Consider the following 25,239-nt stretch of genomic DNA (forward strand, 5'->3'; position numbering starts at 1 on the left):
TATTACAGTTATAGGTCGGCCACTACCTGTACTGTGGATTATATTGTTCTCTTGTGCATGGCTTAGAGAGTTCAAGCAAAGGGTATTAGCTTCATCTGATTGGCCAGAGACTGAATTGGAATTTGTTTAGCTGCACCTCCTTCTTCCTGTTGAGCTCCAGTTTATTCATTCAGTTGGCCTAGAGAGACTACAACATTGTTAGCTCCATTGCTTGGACTTTAATTAACAGCATATTTGAGGAAAACTACAAATTAATTTAAACAATTTTCCTTGCCGCTCCAAAAGTGGCTCCTTGCCTCGTGCCCAGATGGGCGCTGATCAACTGAGCTATGGAGCAGAGCGGCGGTGATTCTTTCGTTACAGCAGGACTGTGCAGCAGTGCAGAGTTGCCGGCCGATTTCAACAGGCCCAGCAGTCATCTAACCACGAGTTCGGCTTCGAGCACTCTAGGCAATGGGGATCAAGTTCATGGTCTCGGAATCTCATTTTAACCCCAGTCTCACTGTGAAGTCATAGGCACCTTTGGAGCCATGGTGCTGGCTGATTTCAACAGGCCCAGCGATCATCTAACTGTGAGTTTGCGACCGCAATAGTGCTGGGGTAGCCGTGGTGTAAGCTTTGAGTGCTCTGGGCAGTGGGGATCAATTCTGTGGTGTTGGACTCCCATTTTAATCCCGGGCACACTGCAGAGTCGTAGGCGCCTTTGGAACTGTGGTGCTAGCTTCGCACCAATTTTCTTGCCCCCCTCTCCCCGCAGTGATTTTTTGTGCTCACAAGCCATGGTGTCAGCTTGGCGCAACTGGAAGCCCTAAGCCGTTAAACATTTCAGAGGATAGCCCACCTCTGTGAGGCATATTGGGGAGAACAGAGCAGAGGGCATACAATGCAGGCCTCAATTTTTAATCTGCACAAGGCCTCCTCTTTGGATTTCAAAATGGCGAATCATAACCGGTTTCCCTCTCGTACCTCTGGTTCCTCATCCCTCAGACAGGTTCCAGCCCCTAAAAGAGGGAATTTAAGATCCAAAGGACCTTTCACTAGGTCCCAGCTCTCTGCCCCAGTCCTTACTTCCTCTGCATCAGAAAAGGATGCCAAGAGACGTCAGCATTTGACAAGGCCCAAAAAAGGGCCTTGCAGAATTTCTGCCATTCCTGAATGCAGCAGGGAGACAAACATTGCCTGGGAGGAAGAAATCTTAACTCAGGATCCCCATCCAGAACAGCTAGGCTGGTTTCCTAATGATTCACATGGTAGACAGGAATTTCAGGCACCAGACCTTTGGAGGCAACCAATCCAGAACTGGGACCCTCCCATTGCCATGGGTCTTCCCGCGCTCTTGCCACTTTTACTCCTACCGTGGAAGGGCTCCGCTCGGAGGAGGGGCACCAATCTGCATTGTCACATGAACTATGGGACATAATTGCAATGACTGTTTCAAAGGGCATTGATGCTGCCCTAACTCAAAGAGGCATTTTGGCCCCAGTACCGGCTGAATCGGGTCTACAGGTCTTTCACCCAATAGGGCATATTGACAGAGAGTATATACAGGAGCCTCACTCTCCTTCACCTTCACAATTTAGCGACATGTCGCCTATGGGTGAGGAAGAAATGGCAGATTATAATCTTTCTGAGGATGAGAGAGTCCTCCCGGACAGACCTGTTGTCACGGGGCTCTTTCGTTATGACCTATTTAAAACCTTATTGTACACGGCAAAAACAATGGCCAATATGGGGGCACTTATTGGGCACTCTGAGGGAACTGCAGACCCTCCAGATTCCACTGCTCTTCTCTTCACCAAACCAGTCACAGAGCAAAGGAGGCTATTCCATCACCTAAGCTCTTTGTTGACGTTATACAATGACAGTGGAATCAGCCAGGGTCCATTTCTGCCCCCAGTGGTATGGATAGGAAAATGTATATGGTGGAGAAAGAGCTGGAGGAGCTCCTAAAACTTCAAACTGTTGATGTTCCAATGGCCAACTTGGCCTCATCTAACATCCTCCTTTCCAACTTGGCTGATGGTTTGAGAACCGAGGACAGGAGGGCGGAGCTCTCTGCTCATAAGACCCATCAAGTAGTTGCCTGGGCTATTCAATCTGCCACAGCAGCGTCCTTCTTCACTAGAACCTCCTTAATTTAGCTTTGTCAAATGCAGTGCATCACCAGATGATTCCCGTATGCATCAGGACATAAACAAGCTCATTGCTGCAGCTGAATATTCTGCAGATGCAATCTCAGTGTGGCAAAGTTTGCCTCTCGGGCCCTAGCATCCAATGTTACCTCTTATGGCTGAGGCACTGGGAAGGGAGGTTCCCTCTTCAGGGAGGCCCTGGACCCTATTTTAGTGGAGGGTAAGGACAAGAGGAAGGTCCTTCCCCATGTTTACAGAAGGACGACAGAAGGTTTCCGTACTGCAGACAGCCTTTTCAGGCGCATGATACCAGGTTTTAGGCCCCGGTCTACCAAAGGTCCTTCCCGCAAGCCACGAACAGGTCTAATGTCAGACAACCCTTTTGCGACCGTACCGGACAACCACAGGCCAGGCATCCCTTTTGAGGAGCCAGCTACCAACCCTACCGTTGGACCAAGTGACTGCTCCAACAGGAGCCCCATTGGCCGTCGCCTGGGCAGGTTTGCCAGTTGATGAAAAAGCATGACCTCCAATGCTGGGCCTTACAAACAGTTTTGCTAGGGCTCACCCTAGAGTCCTGCTCCAAGCCTCCATGGAGGTTCGTCCAATGCTCAATGTCAAAGAATGCCACCAAGAGGTCTCTGATGGAAGCCAAAATCCATCATCTGCTGGCCATTCGGGCCATAGAACCAGTACCTCTACTTTTGTATGTGTGTGTGTGCAAAAGAAATTGGGTGGAAGCAGAGCTGTCCTAGACCTGAAGAAACTGAAACTTCAAAATCCCTGCATACTATTTTGGGTTGCATCAGACAGGGAGATCTCTTAACAGCAGTAGATCTATGGGAAGCTTATCTTCACGTACCCATTAGACCATCTTAAAGGAGATTTCTCAGATTTTGCTATGCAGGGGCCCACTTCCAATACAGGGCTCTGCCCTTAGGGCTCTCCTCCGCCCCCAGAACATTCACCAAACTACTGGACGTGGTGGCTACTCATCTACAGGCGAGACCCATCCGTATACAAGGCTATCTTGATGATATATTAGTCCTGTCGTCCTCCCATCAGCAGGCGAAGATGGATCTCCAGGTCACGGTCCAAACCCTCCAAGACCACGGGTTTTCCATGAATTTAGTGAAGAGTCACATGACTTCCTCCACCAACCTGGTCCATCTGGGAGCAAGAATCAATGCTCAGACCTGCTAGGCCTTCCTCTCCCGAAAAATCTCTCCAGCATTTGTACCACTGTGGCTCAGGTCAAGGCACTCAGAAAGGTACCATTGGTGCTTCTTTCCCAATTGCTAGGCATAATGATATCCTGCCTGGCGACTGTGCCTTGGGTGAGATTGCATTTCCGGCCTCTTCAGTGGCTTCTATTACCAAGCCAAAAAGCCAGTCTCAGCAACACCAATGCACGGGTTCTCATAAAGGTACTCAGATCCTTGGAGTGGTGGACATCAGCAGCCATGGAGAAGGGATGTTCCTTCAAAAAACACCCCCGACTAGTCCTGATCACGGATGCCAGCCTCTTTGGTTGGGGTTCTCATCTACAATGTCGAATGAACCAGGGTCGATGGTCGTCAACTGACCTCCTCAATGACATCAATTGGCTGGAACTGAGAGCTGCACACCTGGTGCTCTATCATTTCCAAACACAACTGTCAGGTCACCACGTACTGTTGTTGACAGACAACGTCACTGCCAAGATGCACGTGAACCATTGGGGGAACATGCTCCAGGGCACTGGTGCACGAAGGAACGGCGATAGGTCTGTGGGTGGAGAAGCATCTACTCTCCTTGCACACAGAACACATCTCCGGGGTTTCCAACACTCAGACAGGCTGGTTGAGCAGAACAGCCTTCGATCAGGCAGAATGGCAATTTCACCCAGATCTGTTCCTTCAGCTGTCAGCCAAGTTCAGTCAACCCCAGGTAGACCTTTTCGCCAGCCCAGTGAATGCACAATTACCTTGGTTTTACACTAGATTCCAGATGCCAGGGGCCGAAGGGACCAATACCCTCTGCTGCCTGTGGTCTCAGGGCCTTCCCTCCGACCCCTTTAATATTGAGGGTCATCAGGAAGATCCTAGAGGAGAATGCAGAGGTCCTTCTTGTAGCTCCTCACCAGCCCAGACGGACCTGGTTCACAGACCTCATATTTCTCTCAATTCTGCATCCCTGGAGGATCCCTCCAGACAGGATCTCCCTCAGCCAGGAGGCCATTATCCATCTGGAACCTCAATGGCTCCAACTGGCTGTCTGGCACTTGAAAGGGAGATTCTGTAGATTTTCTAATTTTCTAGAAAAATAATTTCTACCATCCTAGCTTCTCAACGTCCATCTACAACCCAAATTTATGGTGCCATGTGGACTTCATTTTGTTGCTGGTGAATCAGGAACGAGATAGCCCCAACATCACCATCTGTCTCTCAGGTTCTAGACTTCCTTCAGAAGGGTCTAGATACCAGATTAACCACAAACACCCTCTGCAGACAGGTAGTTGCCTTAGCAACTATCTTGACCTGCGAGGGAGCTACAACCGTGTCTCAACATCCAAGGGTTCGTAGCTTCCTGAAAGGGGCATCCAATCTACGACCTCTTCCAGGACACAGATACCTCTTCTAGTGTTACAGGCACTTACTTCCTCTCCATTCGAACCTTTTAAGTTCCACCAGTCTCAAGCTTATGACCTTCAAGGTTGCCTTTGTTATAGCTATAACATCTGCTTGGAGAATATCCAAGCTGGTGGCTCTCTCCGTCAGAAAGGACTTATGTATCTTTTATCCAGACAGAGTTATTCTCTGCCTGGATCCTACGTTCATGCCAAAAATTAATACCTGGTCATCTTACCTGATTTTTGTCTAAACCCCAGGCATCCCAGGGAACGTTGCTGGCACTTCTTGGATGTCAACAGAGCCCTGTGCAAATAAATTGCCAGGACAGCACCGTTCAGGAAGATGGAATCGTTATTCGTCTCATTTCAACCCGGGTCAGTGGGTACAAAGGTAACTCCATCCACCATTGGTCGCTGGCTCAAAGTTTGTGTCTCCCTGGCCTACGATATTCACACCCTGGTCACATTATGGCCCCTCTCCACATGAAGCGTAGCCACGACAGCGGCTTGGGCCACTCAAGCTTCCATACTAGAAATTTGTAGGGAGGCCACCTGGACTTCGCCCTTGCCCTTCATTATGAACTACAACCTGGACAAGTTTGCTTCAGCCTAGGCAGCTTTTGGGAAACAGGTCCTGCAGCAGGTTCTTCCATTCAAAGGGACCCTGGATGCCTCCGCTTTCCGGCCTATGGATAATTAGCTTCGGTATATCCCATTGCTTGGACTCTAAGCAGCGTACAGGAGAAGGAAGGTTGGACTTACCTGAACATTAGTTCTATGTGCGCTGTGTGAGAGTCCAACCCTCCCAAATTCCGTTGGGGTCCAGAGTCCTGGAATGATTATGTTTCATTATAGATTACGTCTTCTCCAGATCCAGACCCTCGTTAACAAACTGAAGCTCAACAGGAAGGAGGAGGCGTGGCTAAACAAATTCCAACTCAGTCTCTGGCCAATCAGATGTAGTTAATACCCATTGCTTGGACTCTCATGCAACGCACATAGAACGAACGTTCAGGTAAGTCCAATGCTCCTTCAGATAATTCTCAACTTACAATCATTTATTGACCATTCAAAATTGCAATGGCACTGAAAAAAGTGATTTATGACAGGTTTTCACACATATGACCATTCCCATGGTCACATGATCAAAATTGGGGCACTTGCCATCTGGCATGATCTTGAAGTTATGGGATCACTATTTGTAAACTTCCCAGCTGGCTTCTAACAAGCAAAGTCAATGGGGGAAACCAGATTCACTTAAAGACCACATGATTCACTTAACAACTGCCTTGTTTTACAATGAAAATTTTGGACTCAATTGTGATTGCACACCTGTATTTTTACCAGGCCATTTTATGCCTGCATTGTTGAGTTAAATGCTTGGTAATACTTAGCTTCCTTTCTAGCTGTAACATCATGATAATGGAGTTCTTACCTTCAGGAAAATAGATGCGATGACTTATATTATTAGTAATACAGAAGACATTGCATTCCTTTTTTTATTCTGAATAGCAGACAAATCAAGATTATAAACTCCTTTTGTATAGTCTATCAGTAACAAGTCCTGGACTTCAAAATATAGAATTTCTTTGTTTTTGCGTTAGCATTATTGTAGTAGTTAATAACAGAACAACAGAGTTGGAAGGGACCTTGGAGTTCTTCTGGTCCAACCCCCTGCTCAGGCAGGAAACATCATTTCAGACAAATCGTTGTCCAGTTTCTTCTCTTCTTAAAAACTTCCACTGTTGGAGCATTCACAACTTCTGAAGGCAAGTTGTTCCAATGATTAATTGTTCTAACTGTCAGGAAATTTCTCCTTAGTTCTAGATTGCTTCTCTCCTTGATTAGTTTCCATCCACTGCTTCTTATCCTGCCTTCAACTGCTATGGAGAATAGGTTGACTCTCTCTTCTTTATGGCAACCCTTGAGATATTGGAATACTGCTATCATGTTACCCCTAGTCCTTCTTTTCATTAAACTAAACATACCCAATTCCAGCAACCATTCTTTATATGTTTTATCTTCCAGTCCCCTAATCATCTTGGTTGTTCTTCTTTGCAATTTTTCTAGCATCTCAACATCTTTTTACATTATGGCGATCAAAGCTGGATACAGTATTTTTTTTTTTTAATTTGAATTTATATCCCGCCCTTCTCCAAAGACTCAGGGCGGCTTACATTGTGTAAGGCAATAGTCTCATCCTATTTGTATATTTATATACAAAGTCAACTTATTGCCCCCCCAACAATTTGGGTCCTCATTTTACCTACCTTATAAAGGATGGAAGGCTGAGTCAACCTTGGGCCTGGTGGGACTCGAGCCTGCAGTAATTGTAATTGCAGGCAGCTGTGTGTTAATAACAGGCTGCATTAGCAGCCTGAGCCACTTCCCAGGCCTTCCCAGTATTCCAAGTACATTATAAAATGGTATTAAAACTTCATGTGATCTTGATTCTATCCTCTTTTAATGCAGCCTAGAAGTGTGTTGGCTTTTTTGGCAGCTACAGCACACTGTAGGTGATTGCCCACCTGGACTCCAAGATCCCTCTCACAGTTACTATTATTCAGCCAGGTACTACCTATACTATACCTGTGTACCTATACCTTGGTTTTTATTGCCTAAATGTAGAACTGTACTTTTTTCACCATTAAATTTCATTTTGTGAGATAGCTCCCAGTGTTCAAGTCTGTCAAGATCCTTCTGCATCTTAAGCTTATATTCTGCAGTTTTGGCCATTCCTGCCAACTTGGTGTGATCTGCAAATTTGATGAGTTCCCCATCTATTTCCTCATCCAAAATCATTGATGAAGATGTTAAAGAGTACAGGGCCTAAAGCAGAGCCTTGGGGTACCCCACTGCATACTTTCCTCCATGTAGATGTAGTTCCATTGAGGATTACATATTGAGTGCAGTTGCTCAGCCAGTTACGAATCCATCTGGTGATGATGCTTTTCTAACCCACATTTTTATGTCATATCAAGTTGTGGTCTACTTTATCAAATGTCTTACTGAAGTCCAAGTAAATTATATCCACAGCATTCCTCTGGTGCACTAATTTTGTCAAAGAATGCAAAAAGATTTGTCTGGCATAATTTGTTTTTGACAAACCCATGTTGGCTTTTGGCTATGACTTTGTTTGCCTCTAAATGTTCGTGATTTGTTGCTTGATTATCTTTTCCAAAATCTTCCTAGATATTGAGGTCAGACTGATAGGTCTGTAGTTTCCTGGACCTATTTTTTCCCCGTTTTGAAGATGGGAACTATATTAGCTCTTTTCCAGTCCTCTGGTAGTTTCCTGGTGCTCCAGGATTTCTGAAAGATAATTCAGTGGTTCTGAGATCACTTCTGCCAGTTTCTTCAGAACCTTGGGATGTAATCTAGCTGGTCCTGGTGATTTGAACTCATATAGGGTGCTGACTTACCATTTTCTTGCCTATTTTAACTTAATAGTTAATAGTGAAAGGTGCATAATTCAAAGTAGATATTGTGTTCAGAAATATAGACTGATTCACCAATTAATAATAAGTTGCATTTTAAACCAACATACAGATTTGCATATGGAAAGTAATCAGCTTTTTTGAAACCTTAAGTGTACAATATACATTCAACACTTCTTTGAATTAAAATTAATGTTTAAAGTAATTGCAAAAAATTGTGAGTCATGAATCAAGGCAAATATATTGGTCCAGGATAATGTTACAAGATCCAATCTGGGTTGGTCACCAGCGGTTTAATCTTCCGAACTTTCAAACTCGGGTTGATGCATATCCTCAGGGAACTTCTCTCTCACTAAACTGCTAGTCCTGGTGACTGACCCAGATTGGATCCTTTGAGAATGCCATCTGTTTCACTGTAGATTGCATAAAAGACTAGTAGACTACAATGCTCTCTGGGGAAAATTTAGTTTTAATACATATTTGTGAATTAAGAACAGGAACGTCTTGTGCTCCCAACTTTTGTATTGCCTTTTTTGTGTGCTCAATAGATCAGTAAACTTGAGGTATATCACCGTGTATATTCTATTGTAAACTGCTGCAGGGCAATGCTCAGCTTGAAATGTTAGATCACTGATTTAACAACTCAGAGACATTTCTTTGTATCAGAATTATTCATTTATTTCATAATTTCTGGCTTTTCAAGAAAAAGTTAAGGCTAGCAGAGTAGCATTTACATATCTATTTTTGGGTTTAGGTAGTCTAAAGAAAAGAAGAATTGGGGCAAATGATAGCAGTATTCCAGTATTTGAGGGGCTGCCACAAAGAAGAGGGGATCAAATTATTCTACAAAGCATCAGAGGACAGGAAGCAACCTGGAATTAAGAGAAACTTCGTAACAGTGAGGACAATTAACCAGTGGAGCAGTTTGCCTTCAGAAATCATGGGCACTCCATCACTGGAGGTTTTTAAGAAAAGTCTAGACAGTCACTTATCTGAAATAGTATAGGTTCTTCTCCTTGAGTAGGGGGCTGGACTAGAAGACCTCCAAGGTCCCTTCTATTCTATTCAACTACTGCAACAAAATCGTTTTTGTGGTATCTGAAGGGTTCTGAAGAGTTAACAAATATTTTATTACTGCAATTGAAACGTTCTATAGTTTATTTGCAGGGTGTACTTCTCTGTTAATATAAGAATTTTAAAAGTTTAAAATATATGAATACAGTGCAATTATGTTTAATATTAAATATAAATATGCAGCATAATATTTAACTGACATAGACATGTGACTGATAACTGCATTAATATATCAGCTTTGACTTCCTATAATTTAATTACAAACAGAAAAGTCTTTCCTATTGTGACAAAATAATATGTTATTTTTGTGTGACAATCTGTGTATTTTGTTTCTGATAAAATAATATAAGTTATTTTTGTTTCTTGGTAGATGATGATGTACCTGCAGATATGGTTGCAGAAGAATCGGGTCCTGGTGCACAAAATAGTCCATACCAACTTCGCAGAAAAACTCTTTTACCTAAAAGAACAGCTTGTCCTGCAAAGAGCAATATGGAGGTATTTTTTTTTAAAAAAAGAAACTTTTTAGAGTAGATAAATAACAACTGTGGGCATAATCTAGTCCAGAGAGTGTTGTGAAGGGAGCATATGTAAGAATACCAATACCAATAAAATTTTGAAGAAGATTGGTTGGGATGCTTGATTGAATCTAGTAGCTAGAAGAGCTGCTTAAAATGTTTTTACTTTTTTCTTGTCAGGGTGCTTCTACTTCAGCTACAGAAAATTTCGGCCATCGAGCAAAACGTGCTAGAGTATCTGGAAAATTACAGGATTTATCAGGTAATCCCTGTTGTATGGGATGGAGTGCTGTATAGAAATTTTTAGTCTTCCATGTTTCCTTTGAATTTTTTAAATGGAACACAATTAGGATGTTGACTTTAGACCTTTTTGTTTTAAGTAATCTGATTTTAATGTCAAACAAAATAGCAATAAGGTCTATGCATAGCAAGTAGTTCTGTTTGCCATGTAGATGAGAAAGAATTTTAATTGATAGATGCAATTAATAGCACTTCTGAACAGTGCAATTATATGAGCCATTTTAGAAGGAAGTAGAAAAATCTCAGCCTCTAGAGATATAGTAAAGATTATAGCCAGTGGTGCAATTCAATTTTTTTTACTACAGGTTCTGTGGGCGTGGCTTGGTAGGCATGGCAGGGGAAGGATACTACAAAATCTCCATTCCCGCCCTGAGTCTTCGGAGAAGGGTGGTATAAAAATGTGAACAATACAATACAAATACAATCCCCACTTGGGGATGTATTTGCCGGTTCTCCGAACTACTCAAAATTTCTGCTACCAGTTCTCCAGAACCCGCTGAATTTTACGCCTGATTATAGCACTGTAACCTTGAAATGTTTCAACCTCAAAACACCTGTTTTTGAGTGTTCTGAGCATGTATTGTGTTTTCTAAAGTTATGTTCCAAGCATGAGACAACTTAGTTTTAAGAGGTGTCATTTTGAGGCTGTTGCAAGCACTCCAGTTGAGCTGATATTCCTTAGCTTGTGACTGGCCCTGCTTGTTTCCTCAAATTTATTGTAGCTTAGCCAGATTGCAACTAAAACCAGCAGCATGTTCTTGCTATTATCCTTAGACGGGATGACATTATATGGAGAAAGGAAACAGTTAAACATAGTGGACAGAAGATTTTAACAATTGCATGTTGCTAGCTAGTTTGTCTGTTACTGCTGTGGTTCTTCTGAGGAAGTTAGAGTTCATGTAGATTACTATTTTCATGAATGGTGCTTTATTTTGCAGGTTGTTAATGCAAAGATGTAGGTTTACACTAATTTACTTCGCAGAGAAGTATTCTCCAGTGTGATAGTGGGAGGGTCCAAGAATGGGTTCTATGATGTCCTTTCTGCTCAGAAACTGAGTGAAAACTTGAAGCCACACCCAGGTGCCTCTCTCTCTGGCTTCAGTTTCAACTCAGTCTTGCCCTAGAGAGATGTCTTTGGACAGTTGGGACATCTAGAATAACCATTCTTGGACCTGGAGCAAGTTTCTTTCTTCTTTTGCCTAAAATCTGACTTTGACAGCTTGTGGAAGCAGCAGCTTTCACCTTGTGTTCCTGCCACCGGGGATTAGTTCCCTGCTAATCAGTCGTGCGCAAAGATGTAGGTGTACACTAATTTACTTTGCATAGAAGTATTTCCAGTGCTTTTGAATAAATGTCTAGCATAATGTTAGTTCAGTTGATGTGTATCTTATACATTGTCTTTATAGTAATGCTAATGTTTATGCGGTTTATTTTATTCATTAAATTTATATGCTGTTCATCTCACTATAAAAGTGCCTCTGTGCAACTTAAGTAGCAACAAGAGTCCCGCCTATCATCCCCCTTTTCAGTCAGTTGCCAACTATATGTGCAAATAACTACAATAGCCTGGAAGAGAAACTGGAAGAAATAAAACCCATAAATCCTGCCTATAATAAATTGGACACAGAGATTTTTTTTATTCTCAGAACTTTAAGCAAACCATTTTAATATAGAAGTATTAATATCAATATAAATTATCAATAATTAATATCAATATAAATATTAAAAATTTAGTTGCTCTCTTGGTCTGTAATCTCTTGACTGAGTGTTACAAATATATTTATTTGAAGAATAATATATGTTCTTTGTTATTTAATGTGCCTTTTCTTCTTCCCATTACAGTTGTACCAGTGTGCCCTTATTTATTATTTTTATTGTATTTAAGCAGCTTGAGCAAATGGTATAAAATATATGAAGCCATTACATTAGATGACTGTTTTTGAGGAGGGCATTCCATTTGGAATGAAGAATTCCTTTAGGAACTTCTGGGCATTGTAATTGGGAACTTTTTATCCCCGTCGCTATCTATATTTTCCTATCATCCAGACAGCTGAACTCCACACCAGTCTGTATTCCTTTGTTCTTCATCAACAAAGATGGCTATCTACTCTGTGGCTCAACTTTTGTAGGATAAGGTTTTGCTTACATATTGTCAGTCCCCATGTGTAGAAGTCTGTTGTTGAAGTTGTTCACTAAATTAGGAGTTAAACTAGAAGCTAGTTTCTCCTATCGCAAAATCTGTTGAAGATCCCCACCTGCCATGGGTATCTTTGAGTGTTATGAATATACAGGAATGTGGAGACTGGATTTTAGAATATGAGCTTGCCTTCCTTGATGGCTCCTTACTTGAAATTATGAGATATCCAAATCTTTTGAGTGATTTCTGTCTACTCTGTGCAAGTATCAGGAAGATTTAAAAAAAAACCCAGAAATTCATTGTTGTTCACTTCCTGTCCATATTGATTGCTAAGCATAATTTACTCAAAATTTATCATCATTTTTATAGTTTATAAAGGTGGATGCATACCTATGTTTTATGCTTTGATAAATAACCCACAGGCTGTTTCTTATAATATCTTTTCAGTCATATCATGAATATAAGAAAGATACAAGATGTCCATGATCTTTCTTGATGAAAATAATCCAGACAATTCAATCCTGTTATTCACATTTTGTATTTTAATAGCAGCACCTGCAGAACAGTATCTTCAAGAAAAATTACCTGATGAAGTGGTTCTGAAAATCTTTTCATACTTGCTGGAGCAAGATCTTTGTAGAGCAGCGTGTGTATGTAAACGCTTCAGTGAGCTAGCTAATGATCCAATTTTGTGGTAAGTGAACAGATAATTCTTAATTATTCTGAAATATGCTACATGTTATCAAGCACCATAAGAAAAATGAATTCCTAGTTAGTTGTTCTTATTACCTTGAATGAAAATAGATATTTGAATTGCAAGAAATTTTGTTTGGCACATACGTCAAACTGTATGCCTACTCTTCTTTAATGCATCCTGTCAGTCTAATTTGGCTGATCATGGAGATTTTGCTATTTTTAAAATAGAAACTTATTTCTATACTCAGATTAAAAAAATCCAGAAAAAAATTCTGAATTCTAGTCAGTAGGATTTTTGCTTTTTTCTAGTTTTGTCTTCACCATTGTAAAATTATGCTAATAATGTTCTGATTATCTCCATATCAATATATATTGAATACTGACTGTTAAATAAACTCCTTAAGTCAAATTTTACTACTAATGACTTTAGGGACAGATCCACGTAGCTTTACAGTCCTACTTAGTTTCCAAGCTTAAATAAGATTGGCCAGATGCTGCCACCTGTTGAGATGTAAAGACTAGGTTTTTTAATGATGTTTTTAAACAAATACAAACAAAGATTTGTAAAATAGAAAAAAATCAGCAATAGGAAAAAAATAAAACAAGCCATTAAAACAAAATTATAATAAAAATATTTAGCAGACTCTAAATATTTAAAAGGGCAGTTCATTTGTCATAAAAAACTTAATTTTTTATTGCCTGATAGTGTAAGCCGCCCTGAGTCTTCGGAGAAGGGCGGGATATAAATGCAAATAAAAAATAAAAAAATAAAAAATAATTTAAGCTACCACCTAAAAAAATAAATAAAAGTTCTGGCTCTAAATGTTAATGAATTTGAATACAGAATAAATCATGAATCAGTGCTAAAATGTGTTAGTTCTTTCACCTCTTCAGACATTGATCTAAGAAAGGACTATTTTATAACAGGGGTAATATATATCTTCATTAGCAGAATGCATTGTTTCATATACTATTCATCATGTAGTTCTATGAATGTTACTCAGAATATGATTGATCTGTTGCTTGATTTAATTTTCAATTTAGAATTCCAGGAAAAACCAACACATTTTGCTTTTATATAAGAACCTTTAGTAGAAAGAGATAATTAATTTGTGAAGGAAAAAGAGAAAAAAAGTTGATGAAAAATTATGTCTGTTTAACCAGATGCTTCTGTAGTCCCATAAACTTAATCCCTTGTTCATGTTTGTCCTTGTATTCAAGGAAATTCATATGAAAATTATTCTTAATGACTATAATTTCATATAATTTTAATCTGTATAGTTTATATCTGTGTTCTCCTAAAATTTATTCACAATTTTCTATTCATAATGTCTTTATTCAGGAAGCGATTATATATGGAAGTATTTGAATATACACGTCCGATGATGCATCCTGAACCTGGTAAATTTTATCAAATAAATCCAGAAGAATATGAACATCCAAATCCATGGAAAGAAAGCTTTCAGCAACTGGTATATATATATTGTTATGTTGCATTTTTACAATGGTTGAAATCCTGAAGAACAGTCAAGGATAGCATTACTTAACATTTATTAATCTGCTTTCTTTCCCACTTCAATCACTTTATAGTTTTGAGATCTTGATTCACTCTTACGTGCATGATAGCTTTATTTCTTAAGTCCCTCGTTCAGTTCATTACATTAGAATAAAATCACATTAAAATTCCTCATGAAATATAATTCTTAAGATGTTATTTGGTGCATTCAATATACAGTTCGTTGGGCTAATGCAATGAAAGAGTGCCTTTTATTTTGAGAAGAATATTCTATTAGGAACATATTAATAGAAAAACTTAAAAACTGTAGAAGGAACTGATCAAAGTGTTTGGAAGAATAAAGAGAGACTGGTTTTTTTTTAAAGAAAATAAATGTGTGTTTATATTGTAGTATATAGGTAGTCTTCGTTTAGCAACCACATTTGGTTCCAGGCACTATTGTTCAGCAAAGTGATAACTAAGTAAATCTACGACTTAGGACCTTATTGCAGCTTTCCTTTGCTTTACAGACCTGCATAGGTTGTAAATACAAAGATTGGTCATAACATTACTTTTTCATCACCATTCATAACTATGAACGGTCGCTAAATGAGGCAGTCTATAAATAAGGACTATCTGTAATACTAATGAAATATAAATAACATGAGAACTCAAGCATTTAAATAAAAAATGATTGCAAAAATGGGAACCTTTGGTACTCTACACGCATACTTTCTGTACTCACATAATTTGTGAAATCAAGAAAAGTGTTATAGGTAAAGCAAATGAATAGTTTATTTATTTTATTTATTTATTAATCATATTTATATACCGCCCTATCTCCCGAAGGACTCAGGGCGGTTTACAGGCACTTAAAAAAACACATAGATACATAAATACACTATAAAAACAATTAAAAAACTTATTCTATAAGCCCGTATTTTAAAATATAAAAAATAAAACCCAGTTAAAACCCATAAATTTAAAATCTAGCTCAGTCCTGCACAATTAAATAGGTATGTTTTGAGCCCGCGGCGGAAGGTCTGAAAGCTGACGAAGGCCGGAGGGTAGTTCGTTCCAGAGGGTGGGAGCCCCCACAGAGAAGGCCCTTCCCCTGGGCGTCGCCAGGCAACATTGCCTCGCTGACGGCACCCTGAGGAGACCCTCTCTATGAGAGCGCACGGGTCGGTGAGAGGCATTCGGTAGCAGTAGGCGGTCCCGTAAATAACCCGGCCCAATGCCATGAAGCGCTTTAAAGGTGGTCACCAAAACCTTGAAGCACACCCGGAAGGCCACAGGTAGCCAGTGCAGTCTGCGCAGGATGGGTGTCATGCGGGAGCCACGAGGGGCTCCATCTATCACCCGCGCAGCCGCATTCTGGACTAACTGCAGCCTCCGGATGCCCTTCAAGGGGAGCCCCATGTAGAGAGCATTGCAGTAATCCAGGCGAGACGTCACGAGTGCGTGGGTGACCGTGCATAGGGCATCCCGGTCCAGAAAGGGGCGCAACTGGCGTACCAGGCGAACCTGGTAGAACGCTCTCCTGGGGGCGGCCGCCAAATGACCTTCTAGAGACAGCCGTCCACCCAGGAGGACGCCTAAGTTGCGAACCCCCTCCATCGGGGCCACTGACTCGCCACCGATGGTCAGCCGCGGATTTAGCTGACTGTACCGGGATGCCGGCATCCACAGCCACTCTGTCTTGGCGGGATTGAGCTTGAGCCTGTTTCTCCCCATCCAGACCCGTCGGCCTCCAGACACGGGACAGCACTTCAATAACCGTTGGGGTGGTCCGGTGTAGAAAAATACAGCTGGGTGTCATCCGCATACAGCTGGTACTTCACACGAAACCACTGATGATCTCACCCAGCGGCTTCATGTAGATGTTAAACAGTAGGCGAGAGGATCGACCCTGCGGCACCCACAAGTGAGGCGCCTCGGGGCGACCTCTGCCCCTGTCAACACCGACTGCGACGGTCGGAGAGATAGGAGGAGAACCACCGATAACGGTGCCTCCACTCCCAATCCCTCCAACCGGCGCAGCAGGATACCATGGTCGATGGTATCGAAAGCCGCTGAGAGGTCTAATAGGACCAGGGCGGAGGAACAACCCTATCCTGGCCCTCAGAGATCATCCACCAACGCGACCAAAGCCGTCTCCGTGCTGTAACCGGGCCGGAAACCGGACTGGAGCAGGTCTAGATAGACAGTTTCATCCAGGTGTAAGAAACTGATATGCCACCATACTCTCTACAACCTTCGCGAGCGGGTTGGAGACCGACGATAATTACCTAAAACAGCGGGTCAGGAAGGCTTCTTAAGGAGGGGCCTCACCACCGCCTCTTTCAAGGCGGCCGGGAAGACGCCCTCCACCAAAGAAGCAATCGTAATCGCCTGGAGCCAGCCTCGTGTCACCTCCCGAGTGGCCAGCACCAGCCAAGAGGGGCACGGGTCCAGTAAACACGTGGTGGCATTCAGCCTACCCAACAACCTGTCCATGTCCTCGGGAGCCACAGGGTCAAACTCATTACTCAAAAATAGTAATTAATATGACATTCAAGAGGTTGAGAATTCTTAGAAAATCTTTTTATTCATGGTCTATTTTATTCAGTCTTCTTTCTCATTTTTTGCTGTCTTATGGCAGTGGCAGTGTGTGTGTATGTAAAGCAAGCAGTAACACAGCTTAGGCAATGTATAACAACAAAATGCATTATTTCTTTTGCATTCTTCATACATTATTGAGCAGTTTTATGGCAAATTCCAGTAAGTTCATTGCTTTTTAAGAATGAAGTTCATGTATTTCAGACCAAGGACACATTCCTAGTGTTGCCTGTTAAAGTTGGAAGCATCTTAATAAGATTCTAATTAGGTTTATTTCCTAATTCCTACCAAATTCTTTTCATATCTGTTCTTGAACTAAACAAGGCTAAAATTTCAATTAATGATGTAATTTAAATGATGGGAATTATGTCCAGCAGTTTTGCAATGCAGTCTGTGTTATTAACCTCTCTCTTTCTCTGGCATAGATGAAAAAGTACAGTTTACCATAACTTAACATTTTTTTCCTCAAATTTTAGTATAAAGGAGCCCATGTAAAGCCAGGATTTGCTGAACATTTCTATAGCAACCCAGCAAGATACAAAGGAAGAGAAAACATGCTGGTACATTTTAAAATCACCCTAATTGATTGCTACTATACTTTTTCAATAGCTATTTATCTCTAAACAGTTCCTTTGTCTTCTTTTAGTATTATGACACCATTGAAGATGCATTAGGTGGTGTACAAGAAGCTCACTTTGATGGACTTATCTTTGTTCACTCGGGCATATACACAGATGAATGGATATACATTGAATCACCTATAACGATGATTGGTGCAGGTATTCAATTTGAAAAACATCTTAATATCACTTGCTTTAATTGGCTGTTCTATTTAACTTTCATAAATAGAGCCCTTGCTTAACGGTCATGTGAGAAATACCAAGACAATAAACTACAAAACTAATAAGTTATTTTTACTACACCAAGTTCCTACAGCACTCTTTATTTCAGTTCATTTCATATTGTTTTGTTTTTGTTTCTGAGAAAACATTAAAAACTTGAACAAGCTCCCCCATTCTTCTCTTTCCTAATAAAGTCCAGCCTCATTAGATTTCTTTCTTAGAAAGAGACCAGCGTTTAAGTTGTTTACCTCCTTCCTTTTAATCCAGTAATTCAAATAAACCAACTTATTTTGCAATAGATAATTTCTAAGCAAGCCAGGATTTTGATAAATATAATGGCATATAAAAAAATAAGCAATGGTTTCCTTTTGGAACATGCTGCCATGTTTCCCTGAAAATACGACCTACTCAGAAAGTAAGTCCTAGCTTGATTTTTACATGTATGCCCAATATAAGCCCTACCCCCAAAATAAGCCCTAATTAAGACCCTGCCCACTCCAGGGTGCACAGGTAAAAATTAAACTAGGGTGGGGATGGAGGGGTAGAATTGCCCTAATACTTACCTTGGATATTTGCAGCCAGGCCTTGCATACCTCAGCCCATTTCTTCTGTAGCTGGTAAGGTTTTCCTGAAGGCCTCTATAGCTGATAACAGAGCTTCGGATAGATCTGGAGCTCTGTTATCAGCTGCAGAGGCCTTCAGGAAAGGGTGAAGAAGAAATGGGCTGAGATGTGCGAGGCCTGGCTGCAACTATCTGAAGCCAAAGAAGTTCCTGAAGGCCTCTGAGAGCGAAAAGGAGGCCGGGGCGACACCCCTCCCCCTCGAAAATAAGACCTGGTGCCTTTTTTGGTGGCAAAAAATATATAAGACAGGATCTTATTTTCGGGGAAACGCGGTAATACATTGTACTAAACAGAAAACAAATTACATTATGATGTAGTATTAAATGCCAAAAATAGAGGAGTGCAGTAGCTCACATAGTTAGGATGCTAGGTTGACTAATAGCAATAATGGGGTGAGCTCCCATCATTCACTCCAGGTCCTACCAACCTCACAGTTTGAAAACAAGTTATCACAAGTATATAGTTAAGTACCATGTCAGGGTTAGTTGAACTGCAGATATCTTCATTCATTTGCAACTGAATCAACTCATGCCCAAGCTAACTATTGTATGAAAGACGTAAACTGTTATCCCGGTATCACAGCACCTGCAGAAGTCAAATTGTTTTGTTAAGTATGTGTTGGTTGGAGATAGGAAGATATAACCTTTTTCATAGCACAATTTACCATTCAAAATTTATGAAATCTGCTTTCCACTTTTCTGAAGGAGAGAGTGGGAAGGTTATATCTCTTCCCCAAATAGCTTATAATAAGTCAGAGTTATATTTGTGGATAGGAAAATACGATGGGAGAAAGAATAATAATTTCCAAGTGCTGTTTTCCTAATCTAATACCAATGTAATGTAGTGATTAAGGAGCAGTAAAATTGGGGTTCTAGACTCTCAGCCACAGAAACTCAGATGTGGCTTTGGGCCAGTCACTGACCCTCAGTCCAAAATGTGTCATGGGATTAAAATCAGGGGAGGAAATACAATATAAGCCACCTTGAACTTCTGTTTCAAAAAACAAATAAATATAAATCTAATGAATAAACATGTATTTATATGTATATGCATATTCCAGTCTTGTAATCAAAGACATTAGCCAGCAAAAATATTTAATCACCTGCTTGGCCTCCTCCAAATCAAAGTCTTCTAGTACACTTCTGAATCCATTTAGTTCCCATGGACATTAACGGATCTTTTGGATTGTATTCCATTTTCATTGATCATTGCACACAGAAGAAAATAATATTTGCTGCAAAAAAAAAAGAGAGAATGCCTTTAGAAGAGATTATTTGATTAATGATACTGTTTCTGTAACACTCTTCTGTTTGTTACATGTTCATATGTGCTTGCTTACAATTCCTTCTCTACTACCTACTGGGAAAGTGACAGTTAGGAGAATGAACAGTGATCACACCTCTGTAGCAGAGCAAAGGAAAAGGAATGGAGCCACTTGCCCTCAATGGTTCTCAGTGAAAAGACCAACCACACTCAATGTGTAGTCCTCAATGGAACTATATCTACATGGAAGGAAGTGTGCAGTGGGGTACTGTATCTTAAGTCTATCTTCTGAAGTGTTGGCTGTTCCTGCCAGCTTGGTGTTGTCTGCGACACCAGTTTGATGAGTTCCCCATCTGTCCCCTCATTCAAATAATTAATAAAGATGTTGAAGAATACTGAGGCTAAACAGAGCTTTAGGGTACCCCGCTGCATACTTCCCTCCATGTAGATGCAGTTCCATTGAGGACTACACATTGAGTGCAGTTGGTCAGCCAGTTACAAATCCATTTGGTGGTGATACTGTCTAACCCAAATTTTTCTATCTTATGAAGTAGTAGGTGATGGTCTACTTTATCAAATGCCTTACTAAAGTCCAAGTAAATTATATCCACAGCATTCCTCTGCTCCACTAATTTTGCCCCATTGTCAAAGAATGCAATAAAATTTGTCTGGCATGATCTGTTTTTGACAAAATTAGCACTGCTGAGATTAAAATTAAAATGATTAATTATAACTTTGTGCTCCTTCTGGTGGTTTTTCAAATAGATACTCATTTGATTAAATATAGTGCAGATGTAAGTACCATTATAACTTATTTTGGTTTTAAGAGCTCTACAATAATATATAACAACCTGAACTGTTTAATACTTTACAATCAGTTCTGTGTTCTGTTTCTCTGCCCTGAATGAGATTATGTTGTGAAGTCAATATTGGCTCATGGCAACTCTATGAATAGTTGTTCTCAACTGAATTCTCTCTACAGTTAGGTGACTAATCATTATTAGAATAGCAACTATAACTGTTGTAATCATATTAATCCATTGAATTGCTGGTTTTCTTTTATCTGTATATTTTCTTAAATCTTGCTGAGCACAAAGATTTTCTCTTTGCTTGTCATGTCCAGAGTATGAAAATCATTGTTTGTCATTTGAATTTTGATTGATGATATAGTTCCTTCTATTGAAACTAAAATTAATGCTGACTTAATCTGAGGAAAAACAGTTTTTTAATTTTTATAAAATAAAATTATTGGGCTGAATGTAGACTTAAAACAATTCAAACTGCCATCTGAATGTTCCATATAAAGTTTGATTTTGAAAAAAACATGATGGCAGATCTTGTGTTACTACTTTTTAAAGGAACTAGAAACTATGGTTTGTAATTTTCATCTAGTAATTTATTTTAAAAAATTATATTTTTGTAAAGCTCCTGGGAAAGTAGCCGATAAAGTCATTATTGAAAACACAAGAGATTCAACCTTTGTCTTCATGGAGGGATCAGAGGATGCTTATGTTGGTTACATGACAATCAGGGTAAGAAGAAACATGGGCAAATACTTGCCTTGGACATATTCCATTGAAAGAAATGAATAGCTAATAAAGGGATTTATTGTATGTTATTTCAGTTTAATCCTGATGACAAATCTGCACAACATCACAATGCTCACCATTGCTTAGAGATTACAGTCAACTGCAGTCCAATAATAGATCATTGTATTATCCGAAGTACTTGTACAGGTATGTAATTTCTTTGTAAAATAATTTAAACATAGAAAAGGTTATTTGTAGATAATTTCTAAACTGTGTTTATGTGTGTAATGAAACCTTGCTTTCCTAGGTGATGAAATTTCATGTGTAAATATGAATTTTCCACCTAATGAGAGCCTTTGGCTTCTTGGAGCTTTACTTTTTTAAATGTTTGTTCACTTGTTCCCAGGTATCCCTAACTGATAATTTATGGTAGGGATGTGCAAAAGTTCCATTCTGGGGAATACTTGAAAGTGTTATGCTTCTTACAGCTCATCCCAATCCAGCTCTTCTAGGAGTGATCTGGCAGACTTCCAGAACAGGAGGTGGTTTGTTATATTCCTACTCCACAGAGCTCAAAGCAGAATATTATATATATCCTTAATTAAATATTATATAAATTGCTATATTGCTCTTTATCTTCTATAAGATGTAATTTATTTAGTTTAGTATTGTATTTTGAAAGGCGAAAATTACAAAATTGGCAAAAATGATTCAAGTTAATTCCAATTGCAAAAATGTAACTGGTGGTATTTGTTTCATATATAATAGAAAGACAAACATATCTCATTTTTATATGTACAAACTTCATTTTCAGTTGGTTCTGCAGTTTGCGTTAGTGGCCAAGGGGCTTGTCCCACTATCAAGCATTGTAACATAAGTGACTGTGAAAACGTTGGACTCTACATCACAGATCATGCACAGGTAATACTTCTTCCATATTTCTTTTTTCTTGTTTTCTTTGTTAACTATTATAACTCATTCTAAAGCCATTCTTTTCTAACCTTTTAGGGGATATATGAGGATAATGAGATTTCTAATAATGCATTAGCTGGGATTTGGGTTAAAAACCACGGAAACCCTATTATAAGACGAAATCACATTCATCACGGGCGAGATGTTGGTGTTTTTACATTTGATCATGGCATGGTAATGTATATTTCTCTATGTGCATAAATACACAAGCAAATATAGATAGGTGTATTTTGCAGACAGATTTTTATGTGTATGTATGTCTCTTGGGAAATGAAGCTTTTGTGAACATTCAAGATGTCTTTGTTAATTCATTAGTCTCCATTACCAAAGTAATGAAATCTCTTGCATCTATAGAACAAGTATATAATATGGTTAGCAGGGAAAATTGAAGTCAAGAACCTTGGGAGACAATTACCTTTGTGAGGTCCTTACATTCCATAACTCTTACTCTATTTAAGAGACATAATCAATTACCACTTAAAAACATTAACTCTTCTAAAACTATTTTCAGTCCTTCAATTATTTGCTCAGAATTGTTTCTGTATAGATACTTATATATTAGTGTGGCAGGGTTTTTTTCCTATTGTATCAACTTAATAATATAACTGCAAATTCTCTTACCTTTTTTTTCTTTCCAAGCATGGTTATAAAGCACTGTTGTTTTATATTCCAGCAAGACATAAAGTGGGAACTGCAAGCAGTGGAAAGTTTGAAATGAATGCGTTTTTTCTCTTAATTTTATATTTGGATATGTAGTTGCAGTTGGGACCATGTTTGCATAAATCCTTTATCACAATATCTTAATTTTGCTATTTTTAGAATAGAATAGAATAGAATTTTATTGGCCAAGTGTGATTGGACACACAAGGAATTTGTCTTGGTGCATATGCTCTCAGTGTACATAAAAGAAAAGATACGTTCATCAAGGTACAACATTTACAACACAATTGATGATCAATATATCAATATAAATCATAAGGATTGCCAGCAACAAGTTATAGTCATACAGTCATAAGTGGAAAGAGATTGGTGATGGGAACTATGAAACGATTAATAGTAGTGCAGATTCAGTAAATAGTCTGACAGTGTTGAGGGAATTATTTGTTTAGCAGAGTGATGGCCTTCGGGAAAAAACTGTTCTTGTGTCTAGTTGTTCTGGTGTGCAGTGCTCTATAGCGTCGTTTTGAGGGTAGGAGTTGAAACAGTTTATGTCCAGGATGCGAGGGATCTGCAAATATTTTCACGGCCCTCTTCTTGATTAGTGCAGTATACAGGTCCTCAATGGAAGGCAAGTTGGTAGCAATTATTTTTCTGCAGTTCTAATTATCCTCTGAAGTCTGTGTTTTCTTGTTGGGTTGCAGAACCGAACCAGACAGTTATAGAGGTGCAAATGACAGACTCAATAATTCCTCTGTAGAACTGGATCAGCAGCTCCTTGGGCAGTTTGAGCTTACTGAGTTGGCGCAGAAAGAACATTCTTTGTTGTCCTTTTTAATGATGTTTTGATGTTAGCTGTCCATTTGAGATCTTGCGATATGATAGAACCCAGAAATTTGAAGGTTTCTACTGTTGATACTGTGTTGTCAAGTATTGTGAGAGGTGGAAGTATGGAAGGGTTTTCCTAAAGTCTACCACCATTTCTACGGTTTTAGTGTGTTCAGTTCCAGATTGTTTTGGTTGCACCACAAGGCTAGTCGTTGACCTCTCGTCTATATGCGGATTCGTCATTGTCTCGAATGAGACCAATCACTGTTGTGTCATCTGCGAACTTCAGTAGCTTAACAGATGGATCATTGGAGATGCAGTCATTGGTATACAGAGAGAAGAGAAGTGGGGAGAGCACACAGCCTTGGGGGGCCCCTGTGCTAATTGTACAGGTATTTTGATGTGATCTTGCTTAGCTTCACCTGCTGCTTCCTGTTTGTTAGGAAGCTTGTGATCCACTTACAAGTCTGTTCCGGTACCTGTAGCTGGTTTAGCTTAGTTAGGAGAATGTCTGGAATGATGGTATTGAATGCTGAACTAAAGTCTACAAAAGGGACCCTTGCATAGGTCTTTGGAGACTCAAGATGTTGTAGGATGTAGTGCAGAGCCATATTAACAGCATCATCTGTTGATCTATTTGCTCGGTATGCAAATTGCAAGGGGTCTAAAAGCGGATTCGTGATGGTTTTCAGGTAGGAAAGCACTAGCCTTTCAAAGGTTTTCATGACTACAGATGTTAGAGCAACTGGTCTGTAGTCATTCAGTTCCTTGATGGTGGGCTTCTTGGCACTGGGATGATGGTAGGCGTTTGAAGCAAGAAGGAACATAGCACATCTCTAGTGATTTATTGAAAATATGGGTGAAGATGGGGGCCAATTGGTCAGCACAGACTTTTAAGCAAGAAGGAGTTATCTTGTCTGGGCCTGGCGCTTTTCCTGGCTTTTGTCTGTGAAATAGGTCCTGCACTTCCTTTTCTGTGATCACTAGGGGTTGTGAACCCAATGAAATGGGGTCAGTTGTAGGAGGCTTGGCTGTTGTTGCTGTGTCTGAGATGGGGGTTGTGGAGATAGGTGGCTGTAGTTTCCTTTCAAACCTGCAGTAAAACTCATTCAGGTCATCTGCCAGTTGTTGATTACCTTCAGCCTGGGAAGGAGGTTTGCCATAGCCGGTGATATTTTTAATAGTTTTCCACATGTTTGCTGGTTCATTTGCTGAAAATTGATTCTTGAAATTGATTTTACCATTACATCTGGGAAACTATCATATTTTACTTATGTACTGAATTGGAATTGTCCACAGTTCCAATTCAGAAATATTTAGTATTTTGATGGGTGTGGCATTGTTTGAATTTCTGCTTGTTGGTGCTTCAACAACACAAGACTTTATGTGTTACAAGTTGCCGTTTTTACAATATCCTGTTAGTTTAACACTAGTTGGAACTGTTTCTTGGTTGCCAGTATAAGTAGTTACTTCGTGTTTCCATGTTGGTTGTTTCATTTCAGACATTGGACATTATTGCCAAGG

General features: G+C 39.9%; 1 protein-coding gene across 2 annotated transcripts in view; it reads left to right on the forward strand.

The window, feature by feature from the left end:
* Positions 1-25,239, forward strand: part of FBXO11 (F-box protein 11) — an 86,191-nt gene that overhangs the window by 49,689 nt on the left and 11,263 nt on the right. The window contains exons 2-11 of one of the 2 annotated variants that reach the window (XM_058164997.1): positions 9,625-9,752; positions 9,953-10,034; positions 12,762-12,903; positions 14,248-14,377; positions 17,478-17,561; positions 17,648-17,780; positions 21,155-21,261; positions 21,354-21,465; positions 22,073-22,179; positions 22,267-22,404. In XM_058164997.1, the coding sequence (XP_058020980.1) occupies positions 9,625-9,752; positions 9,953-10,034; positions 12,762-12,903; positions 14,248-14,377; positions 17,478-17,561; positions 17,648-17,780; positions 21,155-21,261; positions 21,354-21,465; positions 22,073-22,179; positions 22,267-22,404 (1,163 nt within the window). Of the gene's footprint in view, positions 1-9,624; positions 9,753-9,952; positions 10,035-12,758; positions 12,904-14,247; positions 14,378-17,477; positions 17,562-17,647; positions 17,781-21,154; positions 21,262-21,353; positions 21,466-22,072; positions 22,180-22,266; positions 22,405-25,239 lie in introns of both variants that reach the window. The other variant, XM_058164996.1, reaches the window with a different exon arrangement.

The sequence above is a fragment of the Ahaetulla prasina genome, chromosome 1 (assembly GCF_028640845.1).
Source record: "Ahaetulla prasina isolate Xishuangbanna chromosome 1, ASM2864084v1, whole genome shotgun sequence".
Classification (NCBI taxonomy): domain Eukaryota; kingdom Metazoa; phylum Chordata; class Lepidosauria; order Squamata; family Colubridae; genus Ahaetulla; species Ahaetulla prasina.